The sequence below is a fragment of the Didymella exigua genome, assembly GCF_010094145.1.
Source record: "Didymella exigua CBS 183.55 unplaced genomic scaffold M421scaffold_22, whole genome shotgun sequence".
NCBI lineage: Eukaryota > Fungi > Ascomycota > Dothideomycetes > Pleosporales > Didymellaceae > Didymella > Didymella exigua.
In genome coordinates this window covers 121,220-142,063 of record NW_022984796.1, presented here as the reverse complement: position 1 = coordinate 142,063, position 20,844 = coordinate 121,220, and the positions used below count along the sequence as shown (strand labels likewise).

General features: G+C 55.7%; 9 protein-coding genes across 9 annotated transcripts; 5 read left to right on the top strand and 4 right to left on the bottom strand.

Moving 5' to 3' along the window:
• Positions 1–202: 202 nt before the first annotated feature.
• M421DRAFT_93948 (uncharacterized protein) lies at positions 203–1,951 on the bottom strand (the record flags this gene model as incomplete). Its single annotated transcript, XM_033598157.1, has 1 exon — positions 203–1,951. The coding sequence occupies one exon, from the start codon at positions 1,949–1,951 to the stop codon at positions 203–205; it is 1,749 nt and encodes a 582-aa protein (XP_033446635.1).
• Positions 1,952–2,601: 650 nt separating this feature from the next.
• M421DRAFT_67649 (WD40 repeat-like protein) lies at positions 2,602–4,307 on the bottom strand (the record flags this gene model as incomplete). The annotated part of the gene is made up of 3 exons (XM_033596426.1): positions 2,602–2,711; positions 2,761–3,619; positions 3,744–4,307. The coding sequence occupies 3 exons, from the start codon at positions 4,305–4,307 to the stop codon at positions 2,602–2,604; spliced, it is 1,533 nt and encodes a 510-aa protein (XP_033446634.1).
• A 304-nt stretch (positions 4,308–4,611) lies between these two features.
• M421DRAFT_215350 (uncharacterized protein) lies at positions 4,612–6,431 on the top strand. Its single transcript, XM_033588262.1, has 3 exons — positions 4,612–4,977; positions 5,027–5,421; positions 5,474–6,431. The coding sequence occupies exons 1-3, from the start codon at positions 4,739–4,741 to the stop codon at positions 6,220–6,222; spliced, it is 1,383 nt and encodes a 460-aa protein (XP_033446633.1). The 5' UTR covers positions 4,612–4,738; the 3' UTR covers positions 6,223–6,431.
• Positions 6,432–6,938: 507 nt separating this feature from the next.
• Positions 6,939–9,450, top strand: M421DRAFT_102447 (uncharacterized protein; the record flags this gene model as incomplete). The annotated part of the gene is made up of 4 exons (XM_033586776.1): positions 6,939–7,038; positions 7,090–7,121; positions 7,205–7,279; positions 7,336–9,450. The coding sequence occupies 4 exons, from the start codon at positions 6,939–6,941 to the stop codon at positions 9,448–9,450; spliced, it is 2,322 nt and encodes a 773-aa protein (XP_033446632.1).
• M421DRAFT_422718 (CDC73-domain-containing protein) lies at positions 9,314–11,111 on the bottom strand. Its single transcript, XM_033593257.1, has 2 exons — positions 10,416–11,111; positions 9,314–10,367 (listed from the first exon to the last, which is right to left on the bottom strand). Exons 1-2 carry the CDS (start codon positions 11,022–11,024, stop codon positions 9,717–9,719), a joined length of 1,260 nt encoding a protein of 419 aa, XP_033446631.1. The 5' UTR covers positions 11,025–11,111; the 3' UTR covers positions 9,314–9,716.
• Positions 11,112–11,828: 717 nt separating this feature from the next.
• Positions 11,829–12,904, top strand: M421DRAFT_67576 (uncharacterized protein; the record flags this gene model as incomplete). Its single annotated transcript, XM_033596416.1, has 3 exons — positions 11,829–12,132; positions 12,185–12,345; positions 12,395–12,904. 3 exons carry the CDS (start codon positions 11,829–11,831, stop codon positions 12,902–12,904), a joined length of 975 nt encoding a protein of 324 aa, XP_033446630.1.
• Positions 12,905–15,215: 2,311 nt separating this feature from the next.
• On the bottom strand, positions 15,216–17,512 carry M421DRAFT_396719 (uncharacterized protein; the record flags this gene model as incomplete). Its single annotated transcript, XM_033590119.1, has 7 exons — positions 17,084–17,512; positions 16,963–17,025; positions 16,741–16,913; positions 16,335–16,465; positions 16,182–16,289; positions 15,637–16,130; positions 15,216–15,578 (listed from the first exon to the last, which is right to left on the bottom strand). The coding sequence occupies exons 1-7, from the start codon at positions 17,117–17,119 to the stop codon at positions 15,216–15,218; spliced, it is 1,368 nt and encodes a 455-aa protein (XP_033446629.1). The 5' UTR covers positions 17,120–17,512.
• A 390-nt stretch (positions 17,513–17,902) lies between these two features.
• Positions 17,903–19,312, top strand: M421DRAFT_422713 (uncharacterized protein). The gene is made up of 2 exons (XM_033593256.1): positions 17,903–17,931; positions 18,012–19,312. The coding sequence occupies exon 2, from the start codon at positions 18,335–18,337 to the stop codon at positions 19,115–19,117; it is 783 nt and encodes a 260-aa protein (XP_033446628.1). The 5' UTR covers positions 17,903–17,931; positions 18,012–18,334; the 3' UTR covers positions 19,118–19,312.
• Positions 19,313–19,415: 103 nt separating this feature from the next.
• M421DRAFT_422712 (Zn-dependent exopeptidase) lies at positions 19,416–20,805 on the top strand. Its single transcript, XM_033593255.1, has 2 exons — positions 19,416–19,677; positions 19,742–20,805. The coding sequence occupies exons 1-2, from the start codon at positions 19,489–19,491 to the stop codon at positions 20,717–20,719; spliced, it is 1,167 nt and encodes a 388-aa protein (XP_033446627.1). The 5' UTR covers positions 19,416–19,488; the 3' UTR covers positions 20,720–20,805.
• The last annotated feature ends 39 nt before the right edge of the window (positions 20,806–20,844 follow it).

The window sequence follows — 20,844 nt, the reverse complement described above, 5'->3', positions numbered from 1 at the left end:
CGCCACCTAGAGTCAACTGAGTCCACGGGGCATTGGCATATCAATGTTGCAGGCGATGGTTTTCGATTTACCATTCCGGACCGGTTTTTCCTACATCACACAGCAGTTCCCAAGGGTGATAATACTACTATCCATTCACCATACTGCTATTTGACTGAGGACACTCCCTCCACAGACATACATTTTCAGAACTGCAACCCCATCATCGCCCCAGCACCCTAATCCTCCCACACATCATTCCTGCAACGCCCCCCAATGCTCTCCCAACAACACCCACGATCGCCCAAATCAACACCAAAACAAACCGCAACGGCACAAACACAAGGTAAAGCGCCTCTCTGAGCGCGTCGAGAATGAACCACAACGCCACGACAATATACAGAGCAAGTGCGACCTTCACACCCAGCACAACGAGGTCTTGAACCCGCTGCATTCCCACGTCGATAGTCGACTCCGTGGCTGGCACAGGCGGCGTTTTGCTTCTCGGGACAATTGGTGCTCGTTTCGCAGACTCGGCTTGAGTTGTCGTAGCTTTCGCTGCAGCTGCAGATCTCGCAGGTCCCGGCCGTACGCGCGGAGGCGAAGTAGCCGGTGTCACGATGCCCTCAAATGGACTGACATAGGTGCTCACCGGCCTCTTGCTGGTGAGCTTGATATGCGCAGGCGCCTTGACGGGTGCGAGGACAGGTGGATCCGGGGCGGGCATCGCAGGCGGTCTGCCTGAACCTTTAGCACCGTCCCTGCGGATCCATGGCCAGCGATCTGTCAGAGTCCTCTTCTGCTGCGGTGCTTTCGACACCGTCTGATTCCCCGTGCTGGACTTGGGTGTCTCTTCGTCACTGTTGCTCGCGCTCTTGTCCGCCCCTGCTTCGGTACCGAGGGGGTCTCTGACTTTGTACCCGAAGATCGAGTCCCCCTCGATCGAGTACTGGCGCGCGAAATTCGGGATCGTCTTTGTCGGGCTTGGCGATCGCGATGCGCGCTCCACGTAAGGAGCACGGGAGTACATGCCGCGGCCGTGCTCGGCTTCGCAAGCATGTGCACGGCCGGTCTGCGGTCTGCAAGGCTCGACTTTGAGCGCTGGAATCGCTGGGGCTCTCGACGGCGACGGGGTCTTGGGCTTCATGCTGATCTTGACGGTTGTTGATCGCAGCGGTGTCGTTGGGCTCGAGGCTCCGGTCTTTGCGTCGGCACGCACGTACGAGACGCATTCTGCGAGGACGGCTGCGGAGGTCGTGACCCCGACGACCGTGGGCTTGCGGTACACGGAGGTGTTGCTTGGGATCTTGTTCCTAGGTGTCGGCTCGGCTTGTGTCCACTGCTGCTGGACTGCTGGAGGGCTGATGGGAAATGCGCCTGCCGGTGCGGGAGGGCTGCCGGATGGCTTGAGGACAGCTGGGATCGCGGCGCCCGGCTTTGGTGTGTTGGCGTATGCGTAGTCATATGAGGCGATATTGTTTGGTACGCGCACGCCGACATTGTTGTTCCGCTTGCGTGCTTGTTCGGCCTTCTCTTTGTACGTCTGTACCGCTTCCGCCTGCGCACGCGCAGACGAGCCTATTTTGGGCCGCGACACAGGCGCATCGATGATGGGTATGCGCGTGGTCGGCATATGTACCGCAAAGGCATCACTCTCGAAGGCATCATGGCCACCGACCGGGTCCGTGTGTATTGTTGCATGTCCTGTCTTCCTGCTACTTGGTGCTCGCCTTGGTGCGCTGCTCTTGAGAGGACTCGATGCTGACCGCAGTGGTGTTGTCTTGAAGATCCGAGGGTTGCTTGCGACAGTTCCAACCGCGTGTGGAGGGGGCTTTGGGGCGCGCGGGCTTACTGCTATACCCAGTATCTGCTCGAGTGTCTTTGCCGGAGAGACGGTGTCTTTCGGCGGAGGCGTGGGCGGAGAGTCGATGGAGGTGGGTGTATGGGAGTGGAAACGTCGTTGGAAGATCATTGTCGTTGGCGGAAAGGGCCTCCTAGCATGAGCCTGGGTCAGATGCCGCAAGATAGTATGCTTACAGTACTATAGATGCCTGGACAGTACAAGCTGAAGTCGCAGTGGGACTAGCTCCTCAACACCCGCTGCGTGATACTATGCAGTGACGAGTGAAGATTCTAGATAGCCGCGCACCAGAACAACGAAGACTGAATGAATCGGACATCGTGACGAGGCGTGAGATGGCTTTTACAAGGTCGTGTGAGGTCAGAGCTGGTACAAGGCCGGCCGGAATGCGTCGTGGCTGGCGTTGGGAGGCTGAAGCGAGGAATGTGTCGTGACGCCGCGCCTGGATGTGGGCGACCTCACGCAACAGCAACCATACTTCTGAACGCGTATCAGCAGATGAAAACGCGACCTACGTGAATCATGACTTCATAGTTCTATCGAGTGACGTATCGTATGCTGTCACCGAGGCTCCCAGCCTAGGGTATTCGTCCAAATCGTGTAATATCGATGTGAGATAATTTGTCGCCGTCTCGCCCTCAGCAGAGCTACGACTCGTCTGTACCGTCTTCCGAACGCCGTTGCTTCCATCTCTTGTCCTGGTCGGCAAACTGAATGTGTTTAAGAGACTCAGCCGCCGAGGACTCCTGCGCAGAAGCATCCTAGTTCTCGCGCGCAGTCTCGATTTCGGCATATTCGGCCCAACACCCATTCACGGCTTTCTTCCAGGTGCGGATGGAGGCGTCGTCCCCTGTGGACACAAGCAGATCACCTATTCATCTATTAAGGGGCTGTTTAAAGTGTGACTGGTTAACACTTACCCATCTGTGAGAATGCCACTCGCCAAACTGCACCGTGGTGATCCTTCAGCTCTTCGGCGAGCTTCGCCATCTGCGTGATCCGCCCTGGGTTCTGCTCGTTCTCGCGTTGGTTGTCGGGTGCCTTCGATGCGCCAGCCAGCACAGCTCCTATGCCGGAAGGGGCGTTCCTGCGAGTGTCTGTACGAAGCGATTCTGCAGATGTGAAGGATGCAGCAGCTGCGGATGACCCCGCGGTCGCATCTTTGCCTGAGCTGGGCGTGGAAATTTCATAGATGCGGATAGCGCCGTCCTTACTCGCTGTCGCAAGGATGTCATATCCGCGCATAGATCCGTTAGCCCAAGCCAAGTCGCGGATGATGTCTGTGGAGCCTTCCAGCTTTGCGACCTGGAAGAAGCGTTTGGCCTTATCGGTCCTAAAGATCAAAACGTCCTTCATAGCAGCAACAGCAAGCGACAGCGACTTGCGATCCAAGCCAGCCATGATTGCGGTCCAGCATGGCAGCTTCTCCTTGTGGAACACAACCTTGAAGCCTACTTCGTCCTGGCGGTCGGGAGGGTTATCTTCGGAGACAGAGCGCTCTGCCAGTATGGTCCATTCGTTCAGACTACTCTGGTCTGATGGCTCGTAGACCGTCAGCCGCCCATCACGAGTTATCAAAGCAAGCCATGTCTCTTGCATGATGTTTTTGAAGTCGAGAGACATGAAAGGAGCGTGACCGGTCGAGACCAGATTGGCAATCAGCTTGAACCGATTGCCTGACAGCGGGACTTCTGTAGCATCTTCTTGCCAGAGTTTGCAGCGTCCATCTTCGCCAATACTCCCCACAACCTCGCCCATAAAGGGTCCGTTCCACTTGGCCTGCAGCGTGTCAGCAGGGTCGTGAAAATTCGTAGCGAGAATACACAAGCAAGGTTGATTCCAGAACGAACTTGCGCAAAAACCCCGAACATTCATGTCACACACTGTTGTACGATGTACTTACATCGGTGATCTCAGCATCGTGCGCTTTCCAGCTCTCGACAAGCGACCAGGATTCGTCCTTCTTGTCCCATACCTTGAGGCGATGGTCTGAGCTCGCAGTGACCATGCGCGTACCGAAGTAGTTGAAATCAATAGCAAGCACGAGATCCTGGTGGCCATGCGAGAAGGTCGTGAAGTTGCGCTCCGAGGCCATCTTCGCGTACGCGTGGCGCGCTCCAACGAAACCCTCTTGCAGGTGTTGGATGACGCGCTTATCGACGCGTTGTGAAGTTCCGTCAGCGCAGGGCTCCTGGATCAACGGGGCGATAAGATCAGCCTGTTCAAGCGCATCGTCAATGGTCACGGCTTCGTTGAGATGAGATTGACGATGGCTGACCAGCGGGCCAGAGTGCAACCGTGCTTCGTCGCGTGTGGGGCTCAGGGACGCATCGCTCGCAGCCTGCGATGGCAGTCGCGACGGGGTGATGCTGGAGAGAAAAGCTGGACGTGTAAGGCGACGTATCACAGCCTCCAAGAGCTGAACAGTATCGGATCGTGAATGCGACGCTGGGGCGTTGAGGTCCATGGAGGCTGCGTGTCTCGAATGAGCCTTCTCTCGTTTGGGGCTAGAGCAAGGAACCAGCCACGACTCTTGAACGTGGCCTTTCAACACCACAAAGACTCCAAGTTCTCGGGTCTTAAACAACACGCGCAATTTGTCGCTCGCCGCTCCTTCCTTTGTTGCCCCTGCTTCTCCCCGCATTCTTAGGGCCCTGGGCCGCTGTCGATCGTCAAAATTTATGCACGTTACTGCGGCACCCTGCACGGCTGTTTAAAAGCAAAGGGGAGCTTTCCAGCTTACTGACTGCAGTCGCACCGTTGTTGAGCTGGGCTTTACCGCATTCGTGTATATTCACGTTCACCTCAGCGGGTGCTGCGGACAGTGGCCCTCGAACAACTTTCTCATCCGGAGCCTAGCCTCCCCCTCGCCAATCTCGACCAAGAGTCTGGAACAAGATGTCGACATCAACGGCGCTGACTACAACTGAGACCATCTCACTTGCAGCGGTGTCATGGGCGAGCATCACGGTCTTGGCGAACACCTTCCGAGGCGAGGGTGAACCACTCATTGCGTCGATAGCATTCAGTGCGCTCGCGTTTGTGGCAAGCTATGCACTGATACGATGGCTTGGAGATGCTTTCATGCGCCGGGGATTCAAAGGGAGAGACCTTTGCAAGGTCAAGAAGAACGAGATGTGAGTGCATCAAGGCGTGTCTCGAATGCTATGAAGCTAACCATCGCAGCCCTGAGATGATGGGTGCAGTGTGCGCCATGGTGTACCTCTTCATCGTGATCTTCTTCATTCCTTGGCCGTTCTACAAGGACATCGTTGTAGCAACATCAGGCGGAGGCAACCGTGACGTTATCAAGGAGCTAGAGGAGGTTGAGACAGGACGACTCCTTCACAAGTTCCCCCACAACAAGCTTGCGTCGTTCCTCGGAGCCATCCTCTCGTTGCAATGCATCGTCCTGCTTGGTGTTGGCGATGATCTGTTCGACATCAGATGGCGTCACAAGGTCCTCATTCCGGCTGTCGCTTCTATCCCCATGCTCGTTGTCTACTTTGTGGACTTTGGCGTTACGCAGATGGTCGTCCCGCTTCCTCTGCGCCCGTATCTAGGCGAGTTGTTTGATCTTGGTAAGCTCTATAGTCCTTTGCATCGTTGTCGTGTGGCGCTGACCCAGCCCAGGGTGGGTCTACTACATCTACATGGCACTGTTGTCCATTTTTTCCTCGAACAGTATCAACATTCTCGCAGGCATCAACGGTATCGAAGTCGCTCAGTCGATTGTGATAGCTGTGCTGATAGCCGGTAACGACATGCTCTATTTGTCGCCCTTCACCAGTTACCCGCACCCGGCAACAGACTCGCATCTCTTCTCACTGTACTTCTTGCTACCGTTCATTGGAGTATCGTGCGCACTGCTGAAGCACAACTGGTATCCTGCAAAGGTATTCGTGGGCGACACTTACTGCTATTTTGCCGGCATGGTTTTTGCAGTAGTTGCGATTCTGGGCCACTTCAGCAAGACGCTGATCCTGTTGCTGCTGCCGCAAGCGTTCAACTTTGTGTATTCGGCTCCTCAGCTGTTCCACATCATACCGTGTCCCCGACATCGGCTTCCTCACTTCAATGCACGGACAGGCCTGCTAGAGCCATCGCGCGTACATTTCCAACGCCCTCTTCGACGACCGATAGCGGAGAGCCTCAAGGTGCTGCACCGGCTTCGGCTGCTTGATCTAGAGGTCGATGAGAAGGGGCAGGTGCTCTCGTCGTCCAACTTCACGCTAATCAATCTGTGGTTGGTGTGGTTCGGCCCCATGCGGGAGGATCGGCTGGCGCTGGGGTTATTGGCATTTCAGTTCGCAGTCGGAGCGTTGGGGCTGTTTGTACGACATCGCATGGCGCTGCTCATCTTCACAGCGGACAACTGGTAGAAGCGCAGCATCTGCACGGCTGCATGGCGTTAGGTTCTGCACTGCTGGTGGAGGGTTAGAGGATCGTTCGCCGTCTTTGTACACGACAATCGAATCCACCTCTTAACACCACACGAACCACGGATCTGTATCACGGATGAGCTCGGCAGCTGCGCATGCGAGCGGTGAGATGCACAGGCGGGCGAATCGGAGGCTCGATGGAATAATCGCTGACTGGTGAGGCGGTGCCGTGGTGCACGCAAAGCTGCCCCGCTGCGGGGCTCTTGCCAGACAGACGCGCAGGAACATCGTCATTGCACGCGGGAATAGGCACGAAGGTCCTTTGGCGCAACAGCAAGTTTTCTGCAGAAGGACAACTCGCGGCGGGAGGCGCTCAGCCTCGGCCTAGGTATGCACAAGCTGCAGCAATCAGGGCCAAATGTCGTCGCTTGGACATTCGCTCATCTGCCGAGAACGGACCGCAGCAGGCATCAAGGCATCAATCAGCGGCGCTCTGATTCGACATTCGGCCTGGCCGCCCTGCCTCCGGCATCGGCGGGACATTTCTGAACCCTACTTTTGCCATCAGAGCTATTTGAATGTCGCGATCTGCGCCTTTAATAGCCCAGACATTCCCTTTGCTGGTACCTCGCACACTTCCACCGAGGCCTCAGCGTATTTCTGCACCCTCAGCCCCTAATTGCCTCCCAGACAGCCGCAAAGCGCACATATCCGCCATGCCGTCTGCCGTGAAACCCCCGCAGACCCTGTACGACAAGGTGTTCGAGGACCACATTGTCGAGGAGAAGGCGGATGGCACAGTTCTGCTCTACATCGGTATGTCGCGTGTGTTTGTTCCCGAGGGCGGAAGTGGCTGACAGCTTGCAGACAGACATCTGGTCCACGAAGTGACATCACCAGTAAGGTCACCATCGGAATCGTACGGCACACAGCTGGCATCCGAACACGCACCACACAGGACACCAGCTAACAACGGCCGCAGCAAGCTTTCGAGGGCCTCCGCAATGCCGACCGCAAAGTACGGCGACCGGACTGCACGCTTGCCACAGTCGACCACGTACGCTGCTGCCCACTGAGTGTACCCGCGTGTAGCCGATGGCTAACACGTCCCAGAACATCCCGACCATCTCGCGGAAGAACCTCACAACCACGGAGAAATTCATCGATGAGGCCGACTCGCGGACGCAGGTCATGACGCTCGAGGACAATGTCAAGGCATTCGACCTCACGTACTTTGGCATGGGCGACAAGCGACAGGGCATCGTCCACATCATCGGTCCGGAGCAGGGCTTCACGCTCCCCGGCACAACCGTCGTCTGTGGCGACAGCCACACGTCGACACACGGCGCATTCGGCGCCCTCGCGTTCGGCATCGGCACCAGTGAGGTCGAGCACGTCCTGGCCACGCAGACGCTCCTCACAAAACGCAGCAAGAACATGAAGGTCCAGGTCGACGGCGAACTGGCGCCCGGCGTCAGCAGCAAGGACATCATCCTGCACGTCATCGGCATCATCGGTACCGCAGGCGGCACAGGAGCAGTCATCGAGTTCTGCGGCTCGGCCATCCGCAGCCTCAGCATGGAGGCCCGCATGTCCATCTGCAACATGTCCATCGAGGGTGGCGCACGAGCGGGAATGGTCGCGCCCGACCAGACCACCATCGACTACTTGAAGGGACGCCCGCTGGCACCCCAGGTCGATAGCCCAGAGTGGAAGAAGGCCTGCAGCTACTGGCTGAGCCTCAAGTCGGACGAGGACGCCAAGTTCGACCACGAGATCTACATCGACTCCAAGGATATCGCCCCGACCGTCTCGTGGGGCACATCGCCGCAGGACGTTGTCCCCATCACCGGCAAGGTCCCCGGCCCCGAGGACTTTGACGACGAGGTCAAGAAGGAGGCCTGCAAGCGCGCCCTGAAGTACATGGGCCTGACTGCCGGCACGCCCATGCAAGATGTCCAGGTCGACAAGGTCTTCATCGGCTCTTGCACAAACGCCCGCATCGAGGACCTGCGCGCGGCCGCAAGCGTCGTCGAGGGCAAGAAGGTCGCCTCGAACATTAAGCACGCCATGATCGTCCCCGGCTCCGGTCTCGTCAAGCGGAAAGCCGAGCAGGAGGGTCTCGACAAGATCTTCATCGAAGCCGGCTTCGACTGGAGAGAAGCCGGCTGCTCCATGTGCCTGGGCATGAACCCCGACATTCTCGCCCCCGGCGAGCGCTGCGCATCGACATCGAACCGCAACTTCGAAGGCCGACAGGGCGCTGGCGGCCGCACCCACTTGATGTCCCCCGTCATGGCCGCCGCCGCCGCCATCGTCGGCAACCTTGCTGACGTCCGCAAGCTCGCGCCCTCGACGTCCTCGGCCGCAAAAGGCTCCCCCAAGGTCGAGGTCGCACATGTGCACGACGCCGAGTCGGACGAGGACCTCGACAGGATCATGGACCTGCCCGAGCAGAACCAAGCCACGCACTCGGAAAAGACGAGCACCAAGGGCGCCAGCGTGGGCATGCCCAAGTTCGAAACCCTCCGCGGCTACGCGGCGCCCATGGACATTGCCAACATCGACACCGACGCCATCATCCCCAAGCAGTTCCTCAAGACCATCAAGCGCTCTGGGCTCGGCACCGCGCTGTTCCACGCCTGGCGCTACGAGGCGGGCAGCGACAAGGAAGACACATCGTTTGTGCTGAACCAGGAGCCGTACCGCCAGGCCAAGATCCTCGTCTGCACCGGCCCCAACTTTGGCTGCGGCTCCAGCCGCGAGCACGCGCCCTGGGCCCTCCTCGACTTCGGCATCAAGTGCATCATCGCGCCCTCGTTCGGCGACATCTTCTTCAACAACACGTTCAAAAACGGCATGCTGCCGCTGCGCATCACGGACGCCGCGCGCCTCGCCGCCATCGCCGCAGAGGCCAAGGCCGGCCGCCAGATCGAAGTCGACCTCGTCAACCAGGTCATCCGCGCCGCGGACGGCACGGAGCTGAGCACCTTTGACGTCGAGGAGTTCCGCAAGCACTGCCTCGTCAACGGGCTGGATGACATTGGCCTCACCATGGCGAGCGAGGACGCGATCCAGAGACACGAGGCGAAGCGCTCGAGCGTCTGGCCGTGGCTCGATGGCTCGGGCTATCTGGCCAGGCATGGCAAGGGCCCCGTGCGGGTCGAGGCTGCAAAGCTGCCGAGGACGAATCGTGGGGAGGCGCTGAACGAGCCGCTGGACTGGTAGGGGGGTTGTGTGGCCGACCGACGGCTGGAAAAGAGACGGCTGGAAAAGTGCCGAGCTTATCTAATGGGTTTAATTTCTTTGCTGTTCAGACACGGTTATGCATCTACGAACGCGGAATGCGAGTTCATGACTTCAAATCACACGCACACTTCTTGCCATGTCCGCTAACGCCGGTTTGCGAGGTATGCCATGCGTGCTATCCGCTCATCAATGCCAACGCCCAACGCCCAACGCCCAACGCGATATGCTCCACCCAGCGCCGTGCACTACCTCGACGGCTGCTGCCCCGCCAGCCCCGGTCCCTCCCTCGTCCACGCCTGGCGGCGCATCCCCTCCTCGATGCGCCCCCAGATGCGCTCGACGACCTCCCTGTCGCGCCACCGCCCCTTCTCGCTACCCGTCCACTTGTCGACCTTTGCGCTCAGGACGCCGCGCCCGAGGTCCTGGATGCCCTGCGGCGTGTCCTCGCCCTGCCACCCAACGTAGATGCCCGGGTAGTGGCTGAACAGCTCCGCGGGGCTGGGGTACTTGTACGACTTGAACTGCCACGTCTGGCCCGTTGTGAAGACGGCGACGACGCGGGACCAGTACGTCGGCTTGAAGGATGTCGTGCTGTCGACCAGGATGAACGTCAGCGGCTGGCTGCTAATGGACGGCATCAGCCGCCGGATCTGGATCATGTTGGCGCTCGTCGTGTCGGCGGCGTTGGGCGGGACGAATATGCCCTCATCGAGGAAAGATTTGATGTTGCTCGTTCGCAACAGCGACGAGGCCGAGGGCGAGAGGAGGATGATGGGCTGCACCTTCTGGTGCGGCTTCTTGGTGAGGTTCGAGACGAGGGCGGGCTGGGGCGCCGAGGGTTTCGAGTCGCGGGCGCGGAAGAAGGCTGCGGCGGTCTTGCGGTAGGGGGAGAAGTCCTGGGGGTGTGTTAGCTCGGCTCTCCGGCGCGGTGTTGGCGGGCTTACGACGGGCTTGTGGCCGCGCAGGACCGTGTTGTGGTCGCCCATGTTGCGCTCGCCGTCGTAGATCTGCAGCAGGCGCGCGTCGACCATGCCGCCTTGTGTGCTCTTCATGTTGCGGTCCACCGGCACACCCTTGCCGCCTGCAATCGCCGCCGCATCGCCGGCTGCTGCTGTCGCGGCGCCGTTGTCGATTGGCGCAATGCTGTCGCTGCTCTCCGTCTCCCCGCTCAGCCACGCCATCAGCTCAATCTTCTGCGCAAACGTCACGTTCTGCACGCTTCCGCCGGCGCCGCTCGGCAGCTCTTCGTTCAGCGCCGCCACCGCCGCCACGTAGTCAGTGACCGAGGCATCTTTGTTCACCCACGCGAAGTAGCAGCTCCGCACGTCGACGGGCTTGCCGTCTGGCGCAAAGCGCGTGGCTGATGTGAGGTCGAAGGTCCGGTGCGCGTCGTCGACATTGAATGTGATGTGTGTTGCTCGCGCCAGGTCGTCCGTGTAGTCGGCGGGCACGGGTTCCGCGCTGGTGCTCAGGATCGGTGTCGCTGAGGCTTTGATGGACAGGCGCAGGTTGTAGAGCGGGTCGTCAACCTCGGACTGCGCTGCTTGTGCCATGGCGGGCGTCGCCGTATGAAGGTGAGGGGCTGGGGTGACTGAGAAAGATGGTCGATGTCACGTGAAACAATTGCAAGAATTGGTGACGTTAGCTGTGGTGATGCGTGAAGCTCAACTTTTAGAAGCCGCCAAGTCGCGCAGCTGCCCTGCCAAGACCGGGGGTGAACACTCGCTTGTCGCCTTCACTCTACAACCCTGCAAGCACTATGTACTGAGACCCTGTGCAACATAACACCGTCCAGCTTGGATGATGGTGAGGGGTTCGGACACAACATAAGCCATTCGTCACACCTCTACTGCCATCATTCTGAACAAAGCAAGACAACTCTCTTCTGAGCAATATGATTAGTAAAATATTATATGTTCGAACTGACACACGATGCAATCTGAATCTTGGGCTTCCACCGTGTTGTGCAAAGTCGCTGCGATGATACCTAACCCTGTCACAGAATCTCGGTACATTGGGAACTACCAGCATACATGGAGTCCAATCGAGCGCAAACGGCAATCTGATGGCTGTGGAGATACTAATGGAGATGATGTCTGCCGCCTTGGAGATTTTAACCGCTATCAAAGGCTTGCATGGTGGCTACAACGCCGCCGTATTGCTTTGTGTATGAATCGTTGAAAACAATTCACTGAAATAACGGTCACTGAAATCACAGAACACGGCCAGTCTCAGTGCCAGAGACCCAAGTCTTCCAGCATAAAAGCCCGCGAATCCTAACCCAATCCCCAAGCTATCTGCTCTCAGCGACTGCGTTCTTCGCAAGACGTATCAACTGCTTCCTTCCTCCAGCCACGATGAGGCTCTCCCTTTGTACCGTCATCGCGGCTGTTGTGGCCTCCGTCGCCTCCCAGGATGCTCCCAATATTCTGATCTATGGTTTGGCCGACAGCGTTGAAGACCGAGCCGCGAAAGAGCTTGGCTACAATACGACCATCGTCGGGGATGCGGACTGGGGTAACATGACTACCCTCGACTTCGCAGGCTACGACGCCATCGTGGTGCCGGACCTCAACACAGACTCCTTGACCAGTCTCGACTTCCTCGAGAAGTCGAAAGACGTTTGGAGTCCCGCTATCACTGGAAACATCATTGTCATTGGTAAGCTGGTGCAAAGATTCAACACCACACATCAATCGACTGACAGACTCAGGTGGCGATCCAGTCAATCACATCAGCAACGTTGGGGCAGGAATTCTGATTAGTAACGCTGTCCGCTTTGCTGCTACCGGTCGCTCATCTCCAAGCACAACGGGCTTCTATCTCGTGCTCTCACGCATCTACAACAACGTGGACAACGCCACCGTCGACGTCGTATGCTGCATACCCCCACGTCTCGAATCAAACCACTAACATCCCATAGCTCAGCCGCTTCGGCGACTTCATCATCCGTGGTAATCTCGACTGCTACGACAAAGCCCACCTCGTCGCCTCCAGCCCCGCGTTAGACTCGCTCAACGATACAGCACTGTCTAATTGGGCCTGCAGCGTGCACGAAGCCTTCGCCTCCTACCCCACCACCGGCCGGATCGACTTCCAAGCGCTCGCCATCGCCCAGGACGTGCTCGTCGACGGCTCACAGGAGTTCGGCGACGGCTCGGTCGGGCTGCCGTACATCATCTCGCACGGTGCTACGCCGGCGGCCTGTGGTGATGGGCAGTGGGATGAGTTGTATGGCGAGGAGTGTGATGATGGTAACGCGAGTAATGGGGATGGGTGTTCGTCTAGTTGCAAGTGTGAGAGTGGAATGCCGAATGGTGACGGGACTTGTGAGGAGCCGCCGTCGAGCAGTGGGTATGGGCCTCCGCCGTCGTGTCCGAAGGAGACACATCGACCTGCGGGTGGCTATGGACCCGCGTCCAATGCATCCTAGTAATACTATATAGTGCTCCACGGGCCCCTTTGTGTGTTCACATAGCCGCAGATAGACACGCATGTCCGTAGCTCAAAGACATGATCCTCGTAGACTGACAGGGCCTCTTCTGCAGAGAAGGTTTGGCGCACACACTTCCTCTGAGTGCCTGTCTGAATCGCACGTCTCACTAGCCCAGTCACACCAGTTTACCTTCACGCTTCAATCTCGCATCGCCTTCTGCCGTCCGGTCTCACTACGGACAAGCAGACAAAATACTGGCACCAAGCGTGTATGAGTACTTGAATTTTGACAGTCCAGGATTGCAACGGGCAGGTGGCAGCATGAGGCTGCACCCCAGGCGTCAGGATAAGTCTCTCGAGGCAAACGCCACTCACGAAGCTGCGCCTTGATCACTCGTGGTCTACAGCGGAGCTGAAGTGCAGCTTATTGGCCTGAAGTCACTGGAAAACGGTGCCTAAAGAAGGGTGCATGTTGAAACATGCCCCGTTTCTGGTTGCACCAATATCCCTCCTTCCCAAATGTTAGCAGCTTGACTTCATGGTTCGCTTCGTCGCGATGATACAGCTCCATGACAATCGCACCACCACCTTACCATGATTAGGATAGGAACCAACAGCAGTAATGGGAATCGAGTTGGAGAAATTGATCGCAGCAACGATCTCCCTTATGTCGAGTAGAAACGCAGCAAGTGCTGGTTTCCGATCCTGCAAACCCAAGTTGGCGATTCCTTTGCGCCCATCTCCACTGATATGTTCGCGAGCAGAGTCCAGGAAAAAAGGGAAGCGCACAATCTCCAAGGGCTTCAGCAAGACGTCGATGAAGACTTTGTGTGCTGTTCGGTCGTGGTCGACTACCAATCGCTGATCCTCTGGCACGAGACCCGGAATCCTGTGGACTTTGTCGCGCGCATCTTCACACTCGCGGTCCGTGGGGTGACTGATACAGGGGTATAGACTCTGCAAGCGGTTCCGGGAGGCGTAAAAGCTGACGATGTCGAAATGGACGTTTCTCGCGTCGTCCCTGCAAGGCGAGGAGTGGGTGAAGATAAGGTAACCCCCTGGGCGATTGAAAGCAACGTGTATGACTTGCTCGCTTTCAAGCCATACATTTCCGCACAGCAAGAACGCGGCTGGTGGTACAATCATCTCCTGCACGACCCAAGTTCGACCGAAGTATCTCTTGCGGAGTATCCTTGTCGCACTGTGTACGTAACCTGGCAGCCTGCGCGTCAGCGCTATGATTGGCATCTGCGAAGTCCCGGGCTGAGGAGCCGCGTTCCAAACCAAGCCGTATAACGGCGCTGTTGCATCATCTGTACGTCTTGGACATCAACTGGACCTGGTGGTTGCGCTCTCCCGTGTGGCCTTGCGAGATGCAGATCTGATCAGTCCAGTTATTATGTTGGTCTCTCGCATCGTTGCGGTGAGCTAGAAGAAAGTCGTGTAGATTCTGGCGCGTTTCTGAATGCTCGCCGTCGATTGGGATGAAGTTTGTCTACAGATGCTTACGCTTCGACGTCACTGGTTCGATATCGACACGGTGAGGACCTGGCTTGGCTCTTAGAATGTGAGGAAACATATGGGGATAGTTATCTTGGACATCGAAGACTGTGGGGGGCTACGATTGGGCAGATGCACATACCTGCGTTCTTGGAGGCTATTCTAGAACAGAGGGTTGCAGCTGTCAGATACGTAACACTGCCTGAAGACCTCTAGCACTACAATACGACACATCCCAAAACAAATTGACGTTAGGTTTCAAAGGTCATATGAAGAGCCCGCAAGCCTTGGGAGTCGTTTACTACCAAGGGTGTACGCCATTTTAGTCATATCTCTCCCTGCATCGTCGTCCCTTCCCCCCTTCGCCGACCTTCCTAATGAATCCTCTGCCAGCACTTGAATTCCCTGCACCGATCTTCTTCGCGTACCCTAATTTCACACTGCCTAGTCCTGTCCCCAGAATCCCGGGGCAAGTACCAAAACACTTCACGCCATCGGGGTCTAACTGGTTGGACCAGTGTTCAATATAGCAGATCGGCTCCGACGATGTTGGGGCTTGTCTAAACATTGACTTACTTTCCTTTCCCTTCGAGGCTTTCCGTATCAGCAATCGCACAACATCTCGTTTATTGATTGAACGGACTCAGAGATCGATCTAAAGAATGAAAAGGACTCTCATTACGTTACGTATGCTAATTTTTTCTCGACGCACGGCGCTGGCGCTGCGGAGATCGGATGTGATGAAAACGATACTATATGTAAGATTCGTAGAAAAGAGACGGGTCAGATTTGAATGGCTTATCCAGAAGTCAAGCTCCTCTGCTGCCCGCGACGGGGTTGCTATCGTTGTTAAAATTGCTGATGAACACCACCAGGACCGCACAATACGCAGCAGACGCTGCGAAGAGCTCGTGCCTTTTAGCCTTGGTCAGCAAGGACATAGCTGCTGAGAAAAGCAGTGTGAAAACAACCAACAACCCAACAGCATCGATAGTTGTTTTTCGATTACCGATGCAAGTCAGCTTGTACATCGCGACGACAGGCATGATGAGTAGGACGAAAATGATGAGGGTGATGAAGACACCGACGAGCTTCTCGACCCGTGCTGGGTTGTAATATCGCATCAACGGGTCGTCAGACTTCTCTTTCAGTGCCTCAGTGGTGAAGTACCTCTATGCGAAAATTAGTTACGTCCCATATCGAGCTCAATGTATGGGTTAGTATGCTTACTTCCAGACCAAAGGGAAGTCTCTTGATCCAGGACTCAATCCAACCGTCGAATCCGGCCCATTCCCTACCCTGTCTGAGTGTGACAAGGTCGTCTCTCAGCTTGATCCACGTCGACTCGCGATCAACGAGTGGGGTCTTGCGGTAGTACCACTGTCTCAGGCTTCTATAGTCTCTGTCACTTGGTCGTTGAAATGCATTCAAGTCCCTGGCCTTGGCCATGATCTCATCATATCGTACCAGCTTTTCACGAATCTTATCGAGCAGCGCAGTTCTCTCTGCACCAGATCTTCGACCAGATGCGAGTTTATCTGCGTCTTCTTCGTTATCATCTGCATCGTCGAGCCTCCCAAGCTCCACTTCGAGTTCGTTTATCTCATTTTGCAAACTTAGTATGACACGAGAATGAAGGTAGTTGTATGAGCGGTAGATAGAGAAGCTGGATTCACTTGACAGGAATGCGGCCAGGCGTGGGTACCCTATGGGATAGCGATGTACTGTCAAGGTATCAGTGATGCGCGACCAAGATGATGACCGATGCAAAATACCAGGTATTGATGTTGTCAAGGACGTTTCGTATTTTACTACTGCCGGATCTTCATACTCTTCGAGATTTTCGGTCTCATTGACGGGAGCGGGCTCGATCTTCTCGGAACCTAAGCGTGTTAGCTACGTTCTCCGATCGAAGTGTATGAACGTACATTGTACGTTTGAGTCCACTGCCGTACTTCTCCGACTATCAAATCCGAGTGTATTATCTGAATTAGTAGAATCCGTTGGGCTTCGAGGAACACCCTGCTCCGGGTCGACCTCTTTGCCTTTTGAGAACCACCTGCACCACAGATTTTGCATGATGAAGAGAGAATGGTCAATAACACATGTATGATTGATGAGTTGCAAAGTCGTGTTTGACATCCTAGACATTCAGGAGCAGAGCGATGACCTTATGCCATAACCAAGCGTCTTGCTTCAAGGTCTCCAATCGGTGGGGTGGGCGATGCACACAAGGCTGAGCGGCAATGGAGCGGCGCTGACAAGGACTTGCATGAAAACCGGTGAGAGGCTGAGCCCACTCAAGCTGGAAAGATGTCTATCTCGGGAAAGTACTTGTCCCCTGAATATTGCGCCCCATCCTTCTTACAGTTCAGCTGATACTGCCAGAACTTTCCCGGGTTTCGCTGCGGCTCCCCACGAATCTTGAAGCGAACCCAAGACTTCTGGCCCTTTGCGTCAGTTACTTCCATCTGTACCTCGGCATCCTTCCTATGTTCAGCTGGTGGCTGGGTGTTTTATCAGCGACGGTATAGAATAAATGGCTTTAATTCCTACTATTCCCCTTCGCGAGCCATGGCCGACCATGCCTGACTTCTCTGCGTCGCCATAATCATAAGTCTGTTCATAGCTACACATCAGTCGTATTTCACATCCAAAGGGCTTCATTGTCGCCTACCTTTCCCTCCGTCGAGTGCTCAGATTCGTGGTCCATACTGTATGCCGTACTAATGATCACAGACTAGTGCGTAGAGTGCTGTTGACGTATCAAGGCTATGGGAAATGGTAGTCCGGTAGACAATAAGGCTGAAGGCAGACTCGGTTTTCCAGAAGATGCAGATTCCGCCGTGCGCCCTTTATCGACTTTAGGATGCACGCAGCTCCATTGTACAGAACCTTCAGCCTCATCTTATCGCCCCACCCGTTTGCCTGGTGAGTTCGAGGGTGCTTGGGCATGGTGGGTCAAGTAAAGATTTGGTTGGTTGCACGTTCACGGATTGGGAACCATGGAGCTCTCTGAGGTGTGGGGGCCGTTCACGCGGGGTCATGACATGGCAGGCAACAAGGCAGGATTCAATATAGCGTGCAGCGCTTAGTGCAGCCATCCCCCATCCTCAGGCATAGCCTCCACCTGGAGGTCCTCCTTCGTTGAGCTGACAGCATCATGGGTGGAACACTCTACAGATAAGCAGCAAGGCTACGCTTGCAATGATTGTCCAACTGTGTTCGGCCACGATGATGGGTACACAACAGCCTCACCACGAAATTGTGCCTTTCACAGCGACGGGCGAAGCTCACCTTGGCGTACTCACTGGAGTCGACCTCGCCCCGAGTCTTTGTCGCGACGAGTCGTGCGCAATCTCCCCGACCGATGATGAGAAGAAGGAGGAAACGCAGAGACAAGCTTGGTTTGAGAATGCGGTCAAAAAGAAACTGAATATCCCAAATAGCTACGTCCAGGTAGCCCCGTTGATCATCAGGTGGGCTCCAGAGATCGATGACTACGATGACGGCCACACGAGCGAGGTAATTGATCTTTCCTAATATTCAGCTAGAGGTTGATTTCGACGCGACGTCCTCTTTGTCCAATTTTTGACAAGTCTTAGATTGCGCAGCTCAAGACAGTCTTCAACCGCTTCGGTTTCTCGAAAAGCACGGAAGTCCGCCTCGACGCCAATATGCCGCAGCACACCCTCAATGCCGCTATCATGAACCACATCGCTCAAAATGACGGACCGAATAAGCTCATCATCATATACTATACCGGACATGGTATCCTGAGCGAGGACGACTATCTGCAATTCGCCGCGTAAGTCTTCAGCCCAGCTTTGATATATTCTCCTGACCGTGGTGCAGAGAAGACGATCTGAATGGAAAGGCCACCGCATACTGGTACAAGGCCGAGGTACCACTTCTCGACAGCGAAGTCATGAGAGCTGACGTGCTTGCAATTTTCGACTGTTGCTATGCCAGTAACGTGAAGGGTTGCCAAGATAGCCGCAGACTTTATGATCTACTTGCTGCGTGCCCTGAAGGTAAACCAGCAAAAGCTCCCGGTAAAGATTCATTCTCACAACGACTGATCGATACTTTGAACGAGATGTTGGACGAAGAACCCGATCAGCGTATTTTGACGACTAGGATCATGGATGAGATGAATAAAGAATGCCGCTTCCCTGTGAAGCTGCACGACAGGCTTCACAAGGGCAAAAGCAACGGTCGTCACGTACAACTGGTGCGGATCAATGACGGATCCAAGAAGAAGACCCAGAACGCGGCCAAGAATTTCAAAGGAAAAGCACGTGAGGAAGCTCGAGTGACCTTGCGGTTCTCCTTGTACGCAGCAGACTTGTCGCAAGGACAGATCGAAAAATGGGCCGAGCAACTGGTACCTGCCAGTAATAATAGCAAGGCAAACATCCCGCTGCGCCAAATCGAGTGGGTGAGAATGGAGAAGAGTCCAGGCGGTCGTTGGAGAGACGCTATCGACACTGTCATGAAGAATCGTCCCGCTCAACGATTCCGAGATACCGTACATACAGCGCTCGAGAATACGGCCATCCAGTCATCTCGGCCGGATACACGGAAACGAGCTCAACAGCATCCGGCGTCTTCAGGAGCCAAGCGTCAAGCCCAAGGACTCCATCTGACATCTGTGAGTAGATCCAGCCCAAGGTTTATGACACCGGAAAGCAGCACCGCAGGCCCGTGATCTTGCATATGATGCTGCGAATTCGAATGTCCTGCTTTGATGTCCTGAGAAGTGTCGAAGATTATGTCCGGGCATTGCGAGCAGGGTTCCGGTCAGCGCCTTCCTTCTGTACTGTAATTATGTTCCGTTTTATACCCAGATAATGTATGTCGATGTTCTCCAAGGAGGGCAACTCGATGAAAAGGCTGAAATCTTCCGTGACGGTCAGGCGCGCTCAGCGCTGACACAACGCGTGACCGTGATCTATGACGGCATCAAGCTAACTTGATTGGAACAGCTCGCTATCTAATCGCCGCATCGCTGCGGCAACTCCACTGGTACCCTCGTGACAACAGCATCCATTCATTCTTCACCTCCATCCACTAGCAACCATGAAGTCTTCAGTATTGTTGTCTCTGTCCGCTGTTGCGCTCGCTGCAGCAGCTGCTACCCCAAAAGAGCCCCAAGTCGTCTTCCAGAACCCTCAAGTGACGATTGATGAGCCAGACCAGTACCTGATTGAGCTGTCTCCTGGCGAGACACGGTGGGTGACTGAGGATGAGAAGTGGACTTTACGCCGTGTACGTAATCCATCCCGAAAGCAGGAGCCTGTTATAGAATCACAAGACATGCTGACAGCCACAGCAAAACATCAATTTCTTTGACATCACGAACGCCGATGACCTTAACATTCTCAGCGAGGAGATTGCCGCGAAGAAGGTCACGTATCCCTCGAAGCCGGCGTACAACAAGACCGTAGTCCCTCTGCTGAAGGAGCTTGAGAAGGACAACATGCGCACACACCTCGAAACGTTCACAGCGTTCCACACTCGATACTACAAGTCGCAATATGGCGCACAGTCGTCAGCATGGTTGCTGAAGCAGGTGGATGGCACGTTGAGGGATGCCGGTGCCAAGCATGCCTCCGTGAAGGCGTTCCCTCACCCATGGGGCCAGGCCAGCATCATTGCCACTATTCCCGGCAAGAGCAACAAGACTGTAGTGATCGGAGCACACCAGGACAGCATCAATCTGTTCCTCCCCTCGATCCTAGCTGCACCCGGCGCGGATGATGACGGCAGCGGCACCGTCACGATCTTGGAGGCACTGCGCGTGTTGCTCAAGTCAGAGGATATTCTCAAGGGTGAGGCAGAGAATACGGTCGAATTTCATTGGTACTCCGCCGAGGAAGGCGGCCTTCTGGGAAGTCAAGCTATTTTCCAGTCATACCAAAAGGAGCGCCGGGATGTCAAGGCTATGCTGCAGCAAGACATGACCGGCTATGTTCAGAAGACACTTGACAACGGCGAGCCCGAGTCTGTGGGGGTTATTACCGATTTTGTCGACCCTGGTCTTACCGAATTCATCAAGGAGATCATCACCGAGTACTGCGACATTCCCTACATCCTGACCAAGTGTGGCTACGCTTGCTCGGACCACGCCAGCGCGTCCAAAGCCGGCTACCCATCAGCTTTTGTCATTGAGTCTGACTTCAAGTACTCTGACAACAAGATCCACACGACCGAGGATAAGATCGAGTACTTGAGCTTCGATCACATGCTCCAGCACGCAAAGCTGACCCTTGGTCTTGCGTACGAGCTTGCGTTTGCCGAGTTCAAGTAGATTGTAGGACAATAAATAGTGGCTTGAATTAATATAAAGTATTGTAAAAACATTAAGGGTGTTATGCACCATGGATGTAGCTCCTGCCTCATTCCGCTGCGCTATTAAAGCACGCGAGGCGCGTG